Raw genomic sequence first — 17,182 nt, 5'->3', positions numbered from 1 at the left:
ATGTAAATTTAAAAGTTCAAGAAAATTTGGAATGTGTTGATCTTCTCCTGTTTTACTAAAAATATAACGTAGATACAGTGGTGAATATCTGTTAAAACTATATCTTTGTTTTGATACATCCACCACTACTAATTATTCCCAAATGACGTAACATTTTGCACGTGTGTTTGTGCAGTTTGTTTTCTCAATAAAATCATCGTTCAAGGTACCGAATAATTGAATTGAAGTAGGATATCATCATGTTGACGTGCACTGACTGTCGTAAGCTTCGTCGCGGTAGGAACGGCAGCAATGATTCTAACAGATTTCAGTTCTAAAGTATAATGGATGGAAACATACTCTGCCATTCATAGTGTACCCATAAAAATCAAGCTTTTTCTGTGCATATATCTGTGACATATTTGCCTCTTTCGTGCGTTATAAGCATGGCTAAATATAGTAGTAATTTTGCAACGTAACCCTCAATCATCTCATGATCTTATAATTTAAAACTTGCGCGAAATAAGGCATTCTTACAATGTTATCATCATCTAAAGGTACACGTCACTAAGCTACCGACTCAACGGCGTATACAATGCAGTGAACGTCATTGTTTTAGTCATTTATAATACTTAATGTACGTGAAATGAATAATTGTAAAATACGACTTATTTAGTATTGTCACCTTAAAGGCGTGACTTCGATGGATGAAGAGGGCAATGGTAATTACTGTAGTCGATCAAATTATTTTTAGTTGTGATTCACAATAAGTTAGACCTGTTCTTCCTTAAGAATTTAAGTATAGGTATTTTAGATTCATATTAATTTCAAAAACCAATTGGTTTTACAGAACTAAAACCCTTTTTGGAACCATGACTCAGCTCCCACGATAAATTGTGCACTTAAAATATGATAAACGTCAATGAGAAGTCGTTCATATTTGGCTTTATTCTCAATCAAAAAAGCTTGTCAACCACATGCTGAAGAACACCGACTATTGTCATCCATATGTCTTTTCATTTAGTTCACAACATCGGTAAAATGATCAATTTAATTACATGATAAAAAGAAAACTATCAACAACGTACTATCATCTACAGTTTCCTTCCGTTTTATCATCACATATCCCACACAATTAAGACTGTACCTGAAGAAAGGCAGTCCGTATTTAGTGACTGTTTGAACTTCCTGAACTCCAATTAGTATATAAACATTGATAGATATTCAAAGTGGTTAAACTTATTAAAGATTGTTGTGATTGTGGACTGTTCAAAATGCGGACAATTAAACTGATAGTAAGTATTAATTCATTTATATTTAGAAGATGCAAGTTTTAGGGTTGTTAATTATGTAAGTAATGATTTCAGACACAGAAAAAAAACAACGGATATCTTAACGTTCTGCTTACTTTGGTGGTTTCAAAGAACTACTGAAAAATGGAACAAAAACATTTATTTCATTTAAACCTTATTTTACTTTTATTTCTTACTGCTAATGTATTCCATCGTAGCTTAGAAAAAGCCAGTGAAGAACCCCCTGTAAACCGTCATTTATGAGGATTAAAAAAAGAACGTGTTCTATAGAATTCCAGACATCTCTGATGCAATTTATTAAAGGCGATTATACCGTGAATTAGATTTTTGTATTGGTAAAAATAATATCTTTATTCCGAGGAGTTTCTTAAACTTGATTAATGCAAAATATCGTGAAATTCTTGAGTAAGACCAATAAGACCATTGAAAACCAAAACAATCCAACGTTTACCTGCTTTGTCTTTCTTTACCACAAGTAAATAAACTAGGAGATGAAAGATTTTGATGTTTTTGTAATTTAGTATTTTTCAACATCATGCCGTCCCTGTACACGATTTTGATTTCCTAAACGCTTGTCTTAGCTAGCTTTTTTCAAGATTCGAAAGCCATTTTAATTATCTTTCTTTTTTTTTATTTTAAACAGACGGCCAAATGTCTGATCAAATTGTATTATGGCAGGTGGTCGTGTGCCTTGTTAAATGCGATGAATCATATATTACTGTAACAAAACGCACTTATCTATCATGTACAATGATTAGCATGTCATTAAAAGTGAACTTTAGCAAAATACTACACATTCGAAGGGCATTCGATGCATTGCGACCTACAGTTTGTTATGCAAATATTAAAGTAAAATTCAGCTGCTTTAGTGAATTAAGTCTCTGTCTGGTAATTTGAATGAGTTTTGTTTCCGTCAAGAGATTTAAATGAACTGAGTCAGGATCTCTGTCCGTAGACGTTAATGTGATAAGTGTATGCCAATTAAGGAGTTAAAAAACTGCTCGGTGAGACAACAAGTGGATGAAACAATATCAGAAAAAAGTACTTTGTCACACCATTAAAATTCTAGAGTAGGTTTAAGTTTGTTATCTTTTTTAACCAATTGAGAATATTTTATAATGAAATACAATGTGACACAACTTTTTAAAGTTCCACCGCTTTAGGTAATCTTATTGAATACATCTAAAAACATTTATATGATCATGTAGTCATATATAGTGATCATGTGCGCGAAAAACTCTTAATTAATTGTCCCACATAATAAGTGCTATTATTTAATAAATTTTTGCGACTCTTATACTATATAAATTGATTAAGATCTATACAAATGCAACCATTGAATCGATGCACTAGGAAAGATAAGTATTTCAACAGAAAGTTTATCTAAATATCGGCCTGTGATTAAATGCTCAACAGAATTATACATTTTATGCTTAAGAAAGTAATGGATTTATAGTCGTCATTATGAACTCGTGAATCGTAACGGTGTATCCATCTGCACCATAAATACTGATTTGTTCAATGTGTCGTAGTTTTCCTTTTCCGTCTACCCCGGACTTGACCTTTTTATGACCAACACGGCGGGTGTATCTAGTTTTCAGTTTTTAGTGTGGAGTCCGAGTTGCCCATTTACTTTTGTTAATATGTATGTATTATTTTGGTAATTTTATGTTCTTTGGTGTCTGTTTCCGATGTTTGGTCTTTGTCCCTGGATTACATTCTTTTGATTCCGATAGAATCTTGGTTCCCTTGATTACTCTTAATATGGATTTCTGTGTAGCCATTTAAACGAGAATATCAATAGTTGCTTTATTTTTGAAAGTTTGTTCATTCTTTTTAAGATTTGTTAGATTTTTTTTTCTTTTCGGGGCTTAATTTACGAGAACAGAAATAAGATTAAAGCTTATAAGATTAAATGAATATCTATAAATTTGGTATATTTGATTGGATAAGTAAATATTTAATTCATCAATTCATACTTTGCTACAAAACACTTTGACATCGTCAATAACTTGCAAAATCTGACACTTTATTGGGTTTCTTGATGTTCAGTTGAATGAAGCGTAAGAAAAAAATGCCATTCTCATTTCTTTGATACTTTCACACTAACTACTAAGATTTTAATGTATAGGTGCTTGATTACATCTGCTGATCCCAAAAATAGTGAAATTGTGGACATGGTATATTTACATGATAAATTTTCCGATGGCTTTTTTTTAAATTCCTTTGTTGTTTCATGTTTAACTTAGGTCGTCATGAATATATACCCAACCCTGTGTAAGCAACTTCTGAAATATCAGAATAGATCTAAACCATGTTGAAGCGAGGTCTTATACGTTTGTCAGTAATGATTTCTGCATGGCTTTAGAATTGGCAGAGTATAAAAATATTAATAATCTTGCTATTGGTACATATGTGATCGTTTGTGTCATAGAGGTCCTAGATCATTAAGGGGAATACAGACTTTTTTTTAACAAGTATGATACATGTACATACAGTACAAACATTAAGACCTTTTGAATACGTGTCTCACACATTTTACAACCTTGTACAATAATATTTTCTGTTTTAGATATGTGTTGCTTGCTGTATGTATACCGTCATTGCCCAGAGGGACAGAACTGATCTCCCAAAAGATTTAACATTTGATCAGATAATACTTAGAGCCATGGGAGGCAGTAACAGTAGGTCCTTTTGCAACTACTCAGTGGCATGAAGCTAATTACAATTTATATACATTTTTAACAAAGCATTAATTTTGCTCTGCTTTTGCTTTGTTCAATAAAATGTTATGATTCGAAAGTTTTATAATTCCTATGGACGTTCAGGCTCGCTGTATATGCACCTTTTCATGCAACCTTAAAACACTGACTCAGACGTTATTGAATTAAAAAAATGGAAAAAGTTTTGTGTTTTGCTCATCTAAAATTGTGTCACGTTATAAAAAAATCAATTTTAAGGCCCGTAAGCACTGAGCGTTAACATAAATTCGAATTAAACAACACACTTCGCAGGGTATTAATTTGATCACAAAATGTTATTTCTCCATTGAAAAAAAAGTTATATATAACCAGAAATGTTAGAACGTCTCGACCAATATCGCGATAGTCATTCTGGTGTTCTTTTTCTGTGTGTGTGTGTGTGTGTGCGTTTATTTTACCTTAACCAAACTGGTATGGGTTAAAAATTGGTATAGGTTTAACATCGCATTTTACAATTACTTTTTATTTTTCCTTTTTATTATTTAAGTTTTTATTATCATGCTACGTTTTAATTTTAAAGCTATAACTTTTTCCATCTCCTGGGTTCTCAAATCTTTAACACTAAAAAACTAACTACCAAAGGGTAGGCCAAAATGAGGAAAGAGTAATCAAGGGAACCAACGTTATAGCGGTAATCAAAAGAATGTAATCCAGGGACAAAGACCAGACATGGAAAACAGACATACACAACAAAGAACATAAAGTAATTAAAATCATACATACAAAGTAACAAAAGTAAATGAGCAACTCGGACTCCACTAAAAACTGGGAGCATGGACCAGGTGCACCGGTACGGTGATGAAATTACTAAATGCAGAAGTGTCACATTACCTTATTCAGCGGCTATTAAAAATTTATAATACGATGTTCATTTATATTGATGATACATTAATCAAAATTATCTTATTTTCCAAAAAAAAAAAAAAAAAAGAAATTGCTGCAAGTCTTACTCTACCAGATCCAGACAAAAAATTGGCTGAATTGGATATGATGTTGACAAATAAACAGTATGAAGCCTTGTATGGAAACAAAACTGGAAACAGGTACACATATTTTGTAATAAAGTTTTACAAAATGTAGTTGGTAGTAAACATGACAGTTGTAACTAATGTCATGTTTTAAATTATATTGTAAATAAATGAATTATAATGATAAAAAAAATCTGACTTATAAGTTTGATCATTTGATTACGGAAAATCATTCTAAAAGTGTTGTAAGATAAGAAAAGCCTTCATTGTAAACATTGTATATTTCATACATAAAAGGGATTAATCTGCTCCATGTACATAGTATCATTCCTTGATTAACTATGTTTGTATATTCATTTAATTGAATACTATTATTATACCGGTATTCATTTCATTTAATACTTATATGCCATACACGATATCCGTTATGGTTCGTGACGTCTATCGGAAGTAGTACATCTACCATATAGGATGAGTGAAGTATCACCAGACGGAAGTTGTCAGTGACTGATAACTAATTGTTTTATTTAGGTCAAAGAGGAAGGCAACCAGTGATGCGAGTGTATATTGGCCGAGCGGACGTGTCCCATACAAATTTGCACCCAACCACTTTAGTAAGTACGCGTAGGACTGTGTAACCTTAACCACTTTTAATCTGTCACCTAAGGATACGTTCTGTTTCAGGAAGATTTAAATTGTTTCATTTAAATGTTTAATGAGAAGTAGAATTAACACTGTTAGTTTCGACAACTTTTCGTTTTGTTCATGGTTTGGCATGCTTTACTTCTTCTTGCGATATCTACATTCAACTTGTATGACCTTCAAACCTAAAAAAAGTTTACTAATACCTTTGCTGTTTATATCTGTGTTTGGATAATGATACAGGCAAGGAAAGTAAAGTGAGTTACTGGAATTCTTTGTTCGAGGACGCCATTAGTAGTACCAATCCTCGATGATATAAGATAAGCAGGTAACGGCACAGTACCAATCTTCGATGATATAAGATAAGCAGGTAACGGCACAAAAACAAATTATCAAAATAACAAACCCAATGATTTATTTTAGTTTGATTTTTTACAGGTGCCTACGAACAATGGATGATAAAGGTTGCAATGAGGGAGTGGGAAAAATATACATGCGTTCGATTTCACGAAGCTGGGTCAACAGATACCAATTATGTTTATTTTCAGGACGGATTGGGGTATGTCTCGAAGAACGTTTATCAAACTTTCACGTCATATCCTTCCGATGTTTTCCTGCGGTTAATATGTTTACATTTACATTTCATTAACCATATTTGTTCAATGTTACAGTTAAATACATTTCGAAACAGGGTTTTTTGCCAGTGTTTACCGAAATCATGACCAGTTGTTTTTAACAGTAATGATAAAAAGAGACGTTGTTGATGTATGTTAAATGGTCAACTTAAGATCATTCACAACTAGCAAGTTTGTAGTTTAATTGTTTTATATGATTAATATATAAGTTTCCATCTTGTAGTTGTAATTCCCAGTTAGGGATGGTTGGCGGTAGGCAAGCTCTGAACCTCGATAAAAGTGGTTGTAGATTTGTAAGTATAGATGAGTGGATCAGGTAAATCTGTAACATTGGCAACAGAAACACGAAAAATACATGTTTTTATATGTAAAAAAATTTTTTTTTTAAATAAATTCTATAACATACTTGAAAAACGTGACTCATGTTGATATTTATAATATTATGCAGATATATTTTTCTATGCATCATTGCATTAGGATGATAATCATATAAAAATTACATTTGTTTGCATCAGGTCAATATCAGTTCGGGGACGCTGAATTCGTAAAAGGAGTAACTAGTTTGATGCACATGTAATTTTCATATACAAATGTATTACAATACTAATGTGAAAGAATGAGATACATCTGCAAAATAATATTTCCCTATTTCTACTTTTCCTTTTTGTTTAGTATACATGTGAAATATCAACTTTGATTTTAGAAACTAAAGTAATTTGTTTGGTCTCAATTTTTTTTTAATTTCAGAAAGGTTTATATTTACATGAGATTGCTCATGCCTTAGGAGTTGTACATGAACACCAGAGACCTATCCGAGACGACTATATCACCATTGTGTATGAGAATGTAGAACCAGCAATGCGGATATGGTTCCAGAAATACAATCCTAATGCAATATCAGGCCATAATGTTCAATACGAATACTCTTCTGTGATGCACTATGGGGTAAAAGTAAGTTTTTTTTTCTGTGACTTTTATCGTCTAGTGTAATAATTTGGCAAACTAATAAGAATTTCAAGTCAGGAAATGTATTTTAAAAGTTATGTATTAAATAGTATTATGGTTCCCATCCAGATTTATATGTGTTTCAGTTGATGTAATGTATGCATCTTCGAAATGTCCTAAACTACCTATATAAATTGATTATGATAACATTTGATAGGCGTTTTCTGGTAACAACTTACAAACGATTCGGGCTAAACAAGCTGCTAGGGAGGACGAAATTGGTCGTGTTTATGCTAAAGAATTGTCGTTTACTGACGTGGAAATCGTAAATAGAATGTACCAGTGTGTACGTACATCACAAGGTATGTGGTTTATCAAACTATAATTAATAGAATTAACGGTCCACTATTTTTCAACTTGACGCAATATTGTTTACTCTAATATAGGATACGATATGTCGACTTTTCTGAAGGCATCTTCTTTGTTTTATGAAAATAAAGATAGATTTTGTATTTATTTACTTGAACAATTTACTTGTGTTGTATTTTTAGCAAAATTGATTTATTTTAATTTCCAGAATGTGAAGGAAAGGTTTGTGAAGGCAGGGGTTATCTAGATCAAAACTGTAATTGTATTTGTCCAGATGGATCTCGTGACTGCGAAAGAGGAACAACACGAGATAATTGTAAGTATTTTTTTTCAAAAACAAGTACAATTGAAATAAAAGACAATTTAAAAAAATTAAAAAGGCCAAAATTGAACCCAGACAATGCCAATATAGAAATCTGTATGTAAAAAGCGACAACCAATAAACAAAAAACATATACAGAACTCCGTCTGTAAAAGTGACAACATGCAGAACTCCGTACCGTACGTAATTAGCGACAACCAGCAAACAGAAACATATAGAACTACATAAGTTATAAGAGAAAATATGCAATCAAAACATTAATGTCAACATATAGATATAACTGACAACCAGCAACTCAAAGTAGAACTCCCTATGTTATAAGCGATAATTAATCAATATCATAAGAACTATCAGCGACAAAGGGCAAACAAAAAGTGAAATAATCCCTTATGTAAAAAGCAACAACAGTCAAGAGAACAAAATGAGATAGAATCCCGACTTTAATAAGCGGCAACGGGCATACAAGAAAAGACAGAACCCGGTTTTAAATAAGCGACAATGGGACAAACAAAAAGAGACAGAACCCTGTATGTAATATACGACATCAGGTGAACAAGAAAGTGACAGAACCCCGCGCATATTAAAAAAAGAGAAAGAACCCTGTTTGTGATAAGCGACAACTAGCAAACATAAAAAAGAGACAGAATCCTGTTTATGATAAGCGACAACAGGCAAACAAAAAAGAGAAGAAACTCTGTTGATGATAAGCGACAACAGGAAAAAATGATAAAGAACCCTGTTTATGATAAGAATCGACGGACAAATTTTAAAAGAGAAAGTACCCTGTTTATGATAAGCGACAACGGGTAAGCAAAAAGAAGAAGAACCTGTTTATGACCAAACATATAAAAGAAAAAGAATTCCTTATGTAATGCGACAACCGTCAAGGAAACAAAATGAGACAGAAGCCCGTATGTCATATGGGAAAACACGGAGACGAATAAAACAGAAACCTGTATGTAATAAGCGGCAATTAGCAAACAAAAACACATTTATGTCTGTTGTAAACGACAACGAGAATACAAAAACATATATAACTCCATATGAGATAGGTGACAACCAGCAACAAAACATACAGAACCTTATATGATATAGGAGACAACCAGGAAACAAAAACATACAGAACCTTATATGATATAAGTGACAACCAGGAAGCAAAAACATACAGAACCTTATATGATATAGGTGACGTCAGGCTAATAAAAATATACAGAATTTCATACGATATAGGTGACAACCAGGAAACAAAAACACACAGAACCTTATATGATATAGGTGACAACCAGGAAACAAAAACATACAGAACTTGAATGTTATAAGCAACAATCATCAAGAAAATATACACATACAAATGTTATAAACGACAACCAACAAAGAAAAATAAATATGAAACTTCCTTTTCTGTAAATGATAACCAACAAGTAATTCTCTATGTTATGTAAGAGATGCATCATCAACACGCACACACACACCTGATAACATACATGCGGAAGTCAATGTTCTGCATTTGGAAACTGAGCAAGCAAGATTTACTGTGCAAATATCTTTCATAAGGTTTTCATCTTTTATTTCATCAGCATGCAACAACAATGCTCGGACGGATAGAGAAAACTGGCAATGTTATATATGGGCTAGGCAAGGTGAATGTGAAGCTAACGCTAGATTTATGTCCAGTAACTGTGCAAGGGCCTGTGGACAATGTGGAAACGAGAGGAAAGATTTGCCAGGTACATTGATTTTAAATTAATAAAGTATAAGCTCGAATTATATTAATACGATTGAATATAGAATTGAAAATATTATTAAAATATTATTTTTATCATAACAAGCTAGAACATTGTTATACTCTGCAAATACAATTGTTACTTCTATGTGCGGATTGTCATGGTAAATGGTTTTATTCTTAATATTCGTTTTGCTTTGCATTGAAAGGCATTAATAATATTACTTTAAATCATATTAACGTTTAAGAATGAACTTAAAACTTACCCCTTCAATGTTCATAAATCAATTATAGATTCACAGAACCTATGCGTAAATATATATGATGATGATGTCTGTAAGAAATGGAAAGATGAGGTAGGAGATTGCAGAGTAGCTGAACATTTCATGAAAGTATTCTGCAAAAAGTCTTGCGGTTATTGTGATGACTATAATCTAAACCGTACGCCACTATTAAGTAAGTAATATACACTGATAACACACACACAAAACCAACTATGCGAGTCGATTTAAAGTAAGAATATCCCTATCAAGAATCATTCAATTCAGTAGTACAAGCAATTTCTTCAACTATTTTTGCATGTGCTGATTTTTTATGCTCCGTCTATTTAGCAGAAACCACGGTTCCTGTAATTCAATATTTAGCGGAATATTTCTGCGACAGGTCATTCACAAATGTACATCATTATAAAGTCCAAAGTTTCTCAAACACTAATCTGATACTTTGCTGCAACCAAAATTGCTAACTACATACAACTCATTACAGCGAAGATTATAATCGTCTTTTTTTTTTAAATCACTATAATAATGGAGGGGGGCGAGAGATTTGCGACGAAACTTTTCACTTTTCCACTATCATTTGCATGAGCTAAATGATTCGAAGTTGCACACAAGTGGAAATAACCAAAATTCCTCACAGCATGTCACGTTACCATATTAACGAAAATACAACTTGATAACCTTGGTTCCCTTGATTACTCTTTAAGTCATTGGGAGTGGGATGGATTCGTCCTTATGCCTTAATATATATGCTACACACATACATATATTCTCAGGTCAAAAATATTATAACAATATTATTTTAAGAAAACTGTATTACAATATATGTGCATCCAAGTACTAGTCATTTAGTATTTAAATAAGCTTTTGTTATTCTATTCACAGCCCAGTGTGCAAATGCTTATACGAACGACACAGCATGTGAGAGATGGGCAAGACAAGGAGAATGTATAATTAATCCACGTTGGATGCCTTTGAATTGTAGAAAAGCATGTTTCACATGCGAAGTCAATGATAGAGGACAAGAGACTACACCGCCGTTTTCCACTCCAATTAACCCAGGCTCAACTACTCGCAGCAGTAGAACAACAAGACCAACAATTAGGACGACAAGAAGACCTACGACGAGACCTCCTACCATAACTACCCAGATTACTACTAAGAGGCCAGTAGGTCAGTAAAACCTGCACTTTGGATACAGTTTTTTGTGATGTAAAAAAGGGAACAAGACTAATTTCATGTGAGAAAAATAGTACAACCAACGGGCTGACACATTTTTTAAATATCTTGGGATTGGAAAAAGTTAAAAATGAATACTATGACCTACATCTACCGGAAAATAAGTTCTGATCTTTAGTCCAGAGTGTTCAGTACAGTGGAAAAAGAAAACATTTTCTGGTCCTTAACTGGTTGAAATATTTTTTCCGATCCAACAAAAATAACTAGGCCCTCAATATTAAAAAATGGTCATCCACTAGGATGACTGAATACTGAATAATCTTGAACGAGGCCAAGACATAATAATGGATTAAATTTCTAACTTTCACAACTGAAACCATGAATATAGATGTGAAAATTGCTTTAGAAATGCATGGGTATGTATATATATTATTTGATGTTACAGAGGATTGTGTAAACCGTTATCCTGACAAAGACTGTGACGTGTGGGCTAAATATGACCATTGCAAAATTAATCCACTATTTATGGAAGCTAACTGTATGAGATCATGTAAAGTTTGTACAGATACATCAACTGGTAATACAGGAGGCGGGGGTGGAGGTGGTAACGGTGGAACAGGTACAACTTATCCTAAACCAATAATACATTCTAGATTTTTTAAGCAAGGTTGTATTTTGCTTAACTGAAAAAAAAAATGCATTTCGATTTAAGGTCAATCTTTTGTGACACGTATTATGATATAACTTTTGTCCATCCGTTCACAACTACAATATCCCCCCAAAAAGGGGGAATTTCAAATGATTTTTTTAAATAGAATTTATATCTCATTAAAGGAAGACCCCTCCCAGTTTTTGTGATTTTGTGATTTTTCATTTCAAATTTATAGGACATTTTAATGTGCTTTTATTTATTGTGCCAAATTAAACCTACATTATAATCGTTAATTGTCTCTATGGTATATGTGTAAAAATTGATTTCTGTTAACAATTATTCATTCATGTTTCAAATCCAAACTGAAACAGGGTTTCTATAAACATTTATCATATAATAAAATAAGATTTTAAGTGAAGTGTAATACAACTTAGTCGGCATTCTATTCCTTTTTTTCCCAAAGATGACTTAAATTGTGTCAACAAAAACAGTGACTGCCAGGTTTGGGCAGACCATCAACACTGTGTAATTAATCCTGGATACATGCTGAAATATTGTATGAAATCTTGTAGGAGTTGTACAGCAGGTAAGTTGGATAGTGTTATCAATCTATAAAGGGTTAGTACTGGTCCGACACAATTTTTAATATTCAAAAGAATGAAACATAAATTCAAAGAACCTCGAAGTCTTGAAAGTCAAATTTGTCGAATGCACACTAAATCCATAATTGTTATTATTTGTTGTTGTTTATAACAAATTATAAAGATGAACTTTATCAAGTATAGTAACGAAGCAGTACCACAATTATCAGGGTGAGATATCATCTCTACTTCTACTATAAACAGGACAGAGTTTGACATACATAAGTGGCACCGGTGGTTATTTATAAATACTTTTTTATTACAGGGTTGAAGCAAGCAGCCCAACAAGTGATAGCAAGTTATGAGAATGGAGGAACAACTGCTTGTGGAAGTGTTTTAAGTTTGTTTTTTATGCTATTTATTTTAATTTTAATAAATTAACTTTTTTTGTTATACTTTTAATAACTGATGTACTTACTGACACAAAATCATGTCCATATAAAAAAAATTGACCCTTGCACAAAATAAAGTATTTTATTCAGCTTAAAACAAAACTATGCTAAAAAATATCGCAGACCAAATATATCACAGTCACACAATTTTCACAACAGAAATATCACAGTACTTACAAAAATATAAATGTAGTCTTTCACTCATTCCTAGTTTCTTTAAACATCCAAATCAAGATGCATAACAAAATAATTATAATTGTGTAAAGGTTCAAGTCCTATAGAATTCACAAATTAAAAGTAATATATTCCTCATATTTCAAGTGGATAGTTCTGTCTTTGATATATATATGTATTACATATGGTGTGGTATTCTTTTATTTTCATTGGTTATCAAGGCCACAAGATATTCAGGATATTCAGCGTACATTAAGCCATATTTCTATTTAAATGTATAAGGATGCTATGTTTCTATTTTAATATAAATTGACACTATGTTTCTAAAATTAGAAATGGATATAATCCATTCAAATTGCTCAGAAACCTAGGTAGCAAAGAACTTTTTAATTTAGTTTAACAAGCTGCGCAGGACGATGCAAATCAAAAAAGAAAAAAAAAAAGAATTTTCCAGCCAAAATTTCAAAATTATTTGATTTGGATGAAACTTGGTTTTTAGAAAGTGTCTGACATGCCCAGTCAATATTTTGAGATTTCAAGAAGATTCAAAAGTTGCCATGGCAATTGTTTTTTTTTTGCCAAATTTCCAAATGCTTTGTCTTAGATGAAATTTATTTTTAAGGTGAAAATGACAAACTGAATTTGAATATTGAATACACAAAATGAAATATCATTTCTGAAATGCACCTTTTACATTTGTTATAAATTACAGAGTTTTTCTCAGTCAATAAGTTTTAAATGGATCCATCTGAATATAAACTTAATAACTCCATATATAACAAACTGACTTCTTTAAAAGTCCATTATTGATAAATATGTATATATACATAGATATAAATCAATATTTAGTATAAACATTTATCTAAAATAACACATGACCACCATTTACACAATTCTTTGAAAGCTGTTAGGAAAACTTTTTAAAAAGCTTGGTTGTTAATACATGGTTCTCTTAGATGATTTACATATCATACAAACAGCTTTGTTGAAAAAGTTTCTATAGAACAAGAATTATCAAACTAAAACACATTTACATACAAAATTTTGCAATGAGTATATACATAAATTAAAGTTAGTTTCATGATAAGACTAGGTTGAGCAAAAATGTTTTAAATAAAGCAGAAGAAATATTGAAGGAACTAATCATTTCTATACATACAAAAAATCATTCTTTCCTCACACACAATATTCCTATACTTTTACATTTTATTATCTTTCAATCATACATTCACTCTCCCTTTTATCACATTTTTACTTCAAAATTCTTCTTGCTCTTCCTCCTCATCATTCCCATAATCCCTTTCTTGTACACCATACAACACCTCTGATAATGTCTCTTTACTCATCTTAAAATTTTGTAAACATCCAGGAGAACATGCTCTGAAGATAAATGGCAGGTTCTTTATACCATGCAGTTTACTAACTGGTCTGATAATCCTTAACCCAGGTCCGTACAGGGCACCTTGGCAACAATCACATACTGATCTCCTGTTTAAAATATATCAAAATAAAATTAGAATGCCATTTGTCAACAGGAAACATTACTTGGTACCATTAGTTTTTCAATTTTCAAACAGTGAATAATATATTTGAATTATCGTTCACAAACACTGAACTTACTACTGGGCCCACTCCGAAAAAAATCTGAAGAGAATAACCCTCACAAACTTGTCAGCCATTGGGTCTGCTTAGGTAAGAAAAGGTGGGGAAAACTTAAGCCCTATTACTAACCAAAGTTGCATTTTAGGCTGTTACAGGTAATACTTATGTCATCACTAATAAGGTAGCTTCAATCTAACATGGAACTGACTGAAGTTTGAGAATGTTCTGAACTTGGCTTGATAAAAGAATCAAAGAATATTAAATAAAAATAAGTTATTGACCCACTGACATGAACTCTGAAAGCTTTTAAAGTGAACAAAGCATTTTTTATTGTCTACAAATCAAAGAAACCTTTCTAAAGCGAATGAAAAATATTCCAAAAACTTCCCAAACTTAGCACTTTCTAAGTTGACCAGCAAGGCAAAAAAATATGGAAATCTTCAAACTTTAATTTCTAAAACTCCCTATAAATCAAACACATTTGAATGATTCCTTGGAGTTTGAGCTACCAATGTTTGACTGCAAATACTTATAAAGATAAAATGAACAGATAAACAGACAGGTGGACAAAGTGCTTTCTTTAAATCCCAAAATTGTTTCAGTAAGGTATGATGAATAGAAATTAAAGCAATAAACCACCACAATGTCATGACATTTGATAGAAGCCATTTTGAATTAGAGCATGAAAATAGAAAAACTATCCTCAATTTTATAAAAAAAAAAAGGTCAAAAAATCGAAACATGCAAAATCAAAATTTTACGGAAAACAAATAGATGCCCATGACCAAGAATATCTCAAAGTTCTGTGACCTTGGCTGAAAAAAAAGTTAAAGCACGAAAACAGATAAACTACCCTGCTTTTTATGAAAAAGTGCCAAAAATGGAAAACATGAAATTTTATAAAAAAAAACAAAAGGGAGCCTATGACTATGGATACAAAGAATATCCTAAAGTTTCTTGGCATTTGCTTACAGCGTTTTCAGAGATCAAAAACCGAAAAAAACCGCCCCCTTTTTTTTAAATGTAAAAAACCCTGTAACTCAAATACTACCGTAAATGTTCAAAATTAATGTGAAATTAAAGGCAGCTTTCTCCCATCATTAGAGCAATTGACTAAAGTTTTATCTAAATGTCTTAAAGCATCTTGAGTTATTGTACAAAGTGTTGACAACGAACGGACAGGAGTATACCATAGTATACCATATGTCATGTCAAAATTGACATGACTATGTATAATAACATTTCAAAAACTTACTGAGCCAAAACATTGTTGACTGATTCAGGATAATTCTCTGGGTGCATATGTAGATCTGAATTATACATCTCTAATGCTGCCATATCTATCAATCTCTGGAATTATTAATCAAATTTCAGTTTTACATATCAGTCAACATAAAACAGTACATTTATGTATTTCATAACTACAGGCTCAAGAGAGGCTCTCACCTGGTTAACCATTTGCTTATTTGAAAAACTTGAGGAATGAGACAGGCTAAGTTAAAATCAACTTAATTGTCAAATGCAGGAAATGCTTTTCATAGCATTTTCATGACCTAAACCAGAATTTTGCTAAAGGCAACAATTTTTGAATTTCTTTTCAAAAACCTGTCTTATGACCCCTAAGTTCCATTTTTAGTATAGGCAGCCATATCTATTCATGGATTAAAAATCACAACAGTTATTTTGAGCACAATACACTAAAGAACTATTATTCTTATTTTCATTCAATGATCTTAAATGATTTTAGAGAAGAAGATTTTCAAAGTTGTACATGTGAAAAAAAAGTAACAAAAAAACTGTTTCAGTGCCATCTGACCCCTATGTTCTATTTTTAGTAACAGCAGCCATGTTTTTTCATGAATCAACAATCCCAAAGGTCATTTTGTGTGGGATACCCAAAGGAAAATAAATGCCAACTTTCATTGAATTCTGTGCAATGGATTTTGAGAAGAAGATTTTCAAAGTTGCACATGCGAAAATACAAAAAAAAAAAAAACTATTTCAGGGGTCGTAACTCCTACATCAGTTGACCAATAGTTTTGAAAATTTTGGCATAGGTCTGTCTCATGATGTTGAACAATATTACTCATTTGCTAAAGGCAACGGTTTTTGAGTTATTTGCAAAGAACTGCCATCTGACCCCTATGTTCTATTTTTAGTAACGGTGGCCATGTTTTTTCATGAATCAACAATCCCAAAGATCATTATGTGTGGGATACCCTAAGGAACATAAATGCCAACTTTCATTGAATTTTGTGCAATGGATTTTGAGAAGAAGATTGCACATGCGAAAAATGCAAAAAAAACCTGTTTCAGGAGCCATAACTCCTACATCAGTTGACCAACTGTTTTGAAAATTTTGGCATAGGTCCATCTCATGATGCTGAACAAAATTATCCTATGCCAGATATTTGCTAAAGGCATTGTTTTTTTTAGTTATTTGCAAAAAAACTGCAATCTGACCCCTATGTTAAATTTTGTTAAAATATTTTTTTTTTTTTTATTGAAAAAAAGTGTGAAAACTTGAATTTCAGTAAATTCAAGGTCCATAACTCAGACAAAAATTAGCGTAGCAGAACAAAACCTTAACTTGACCTGTAACTCAT

General features: G+C 32.0%; 2 protein-coding genes across 2 annotated transcripts in view; one reads left to right on the top strand and one right to left on the bottom strand.

The window, feature by feature from the left end:
* Positions 1–1,107: 1,107 nt before the first annotated feature.
* Positions 1,108–12,801, top strand: LOC148623975 (uncharacterized). Its single transcript, XM_088566350.1, has 15 exons — positions 1,108–1,274; positions 3,865–3,976; positions 4,986–5,097; positions 5,554–5,636; positions 6,103–6,223; positions 6,523–6,592; positions 7,047–7,250; positions 7,462–7,606; positions 7,822–7,929; positions 9,513–9,662; positions 9,953–10,114; positions 10,822–11,109; positions 11,561–11,734; positions 12,231–12,353; positions 12,674–12,801. Exons 1-15 carry the CDS (start codon positions 1,254–1,256, stop codon positions 12,787–12,789), a joined length of 1,989 nt encoding a protein of 662 aa, XP_088422476.1. The 5' UTR covers positions 1,108–1,253; the 3' UTR covers positions 12,790–12,801.
* Positions 12,802–12,868: 67 nt separating this feature from the next.
* LOC148623974 (uncharacterized) overlaps positions 12,869–17,182 on the bottom strand; it is a 29,161-nt gene continuing 24,847 nt past the window's right edge. The window contains exons 10-11 of the mRNA XM_088566352.1: positions 15,832–15,926; positions 12,869–14,462 (exon numbers count right to left, since the gene is read on the bottom strand). Coding sequence (XP_088422478.1) covers positions 14,231–14,462; positions 15,832–15,926 — 327 coding nt within the window. The 3' untranslated portion in view covers positions 12,869–14,230. The remainder of the gene's footprint in view (positions 14,463–15,831; positions 15,927–17,182) is intronic.

The sequence above is a fragment of the Perna viridis genome, chromosome 2 (genome assembly GCF_037379345.1).
Source record: "Perna viridis isolate PV_CMFRI_1.1 ecotype Kerala chromosome 2, ASM3737934v1, whole genome shotgun sequence".
NCBI lineage: Eukaryota > Metazoa > Mollusca > Bivalvia > Mytilida > Mytilidae > Perna > Perna viridis.
This window is presented reverse-complemented; position numbering and strand designations above follow the sequence as displayed.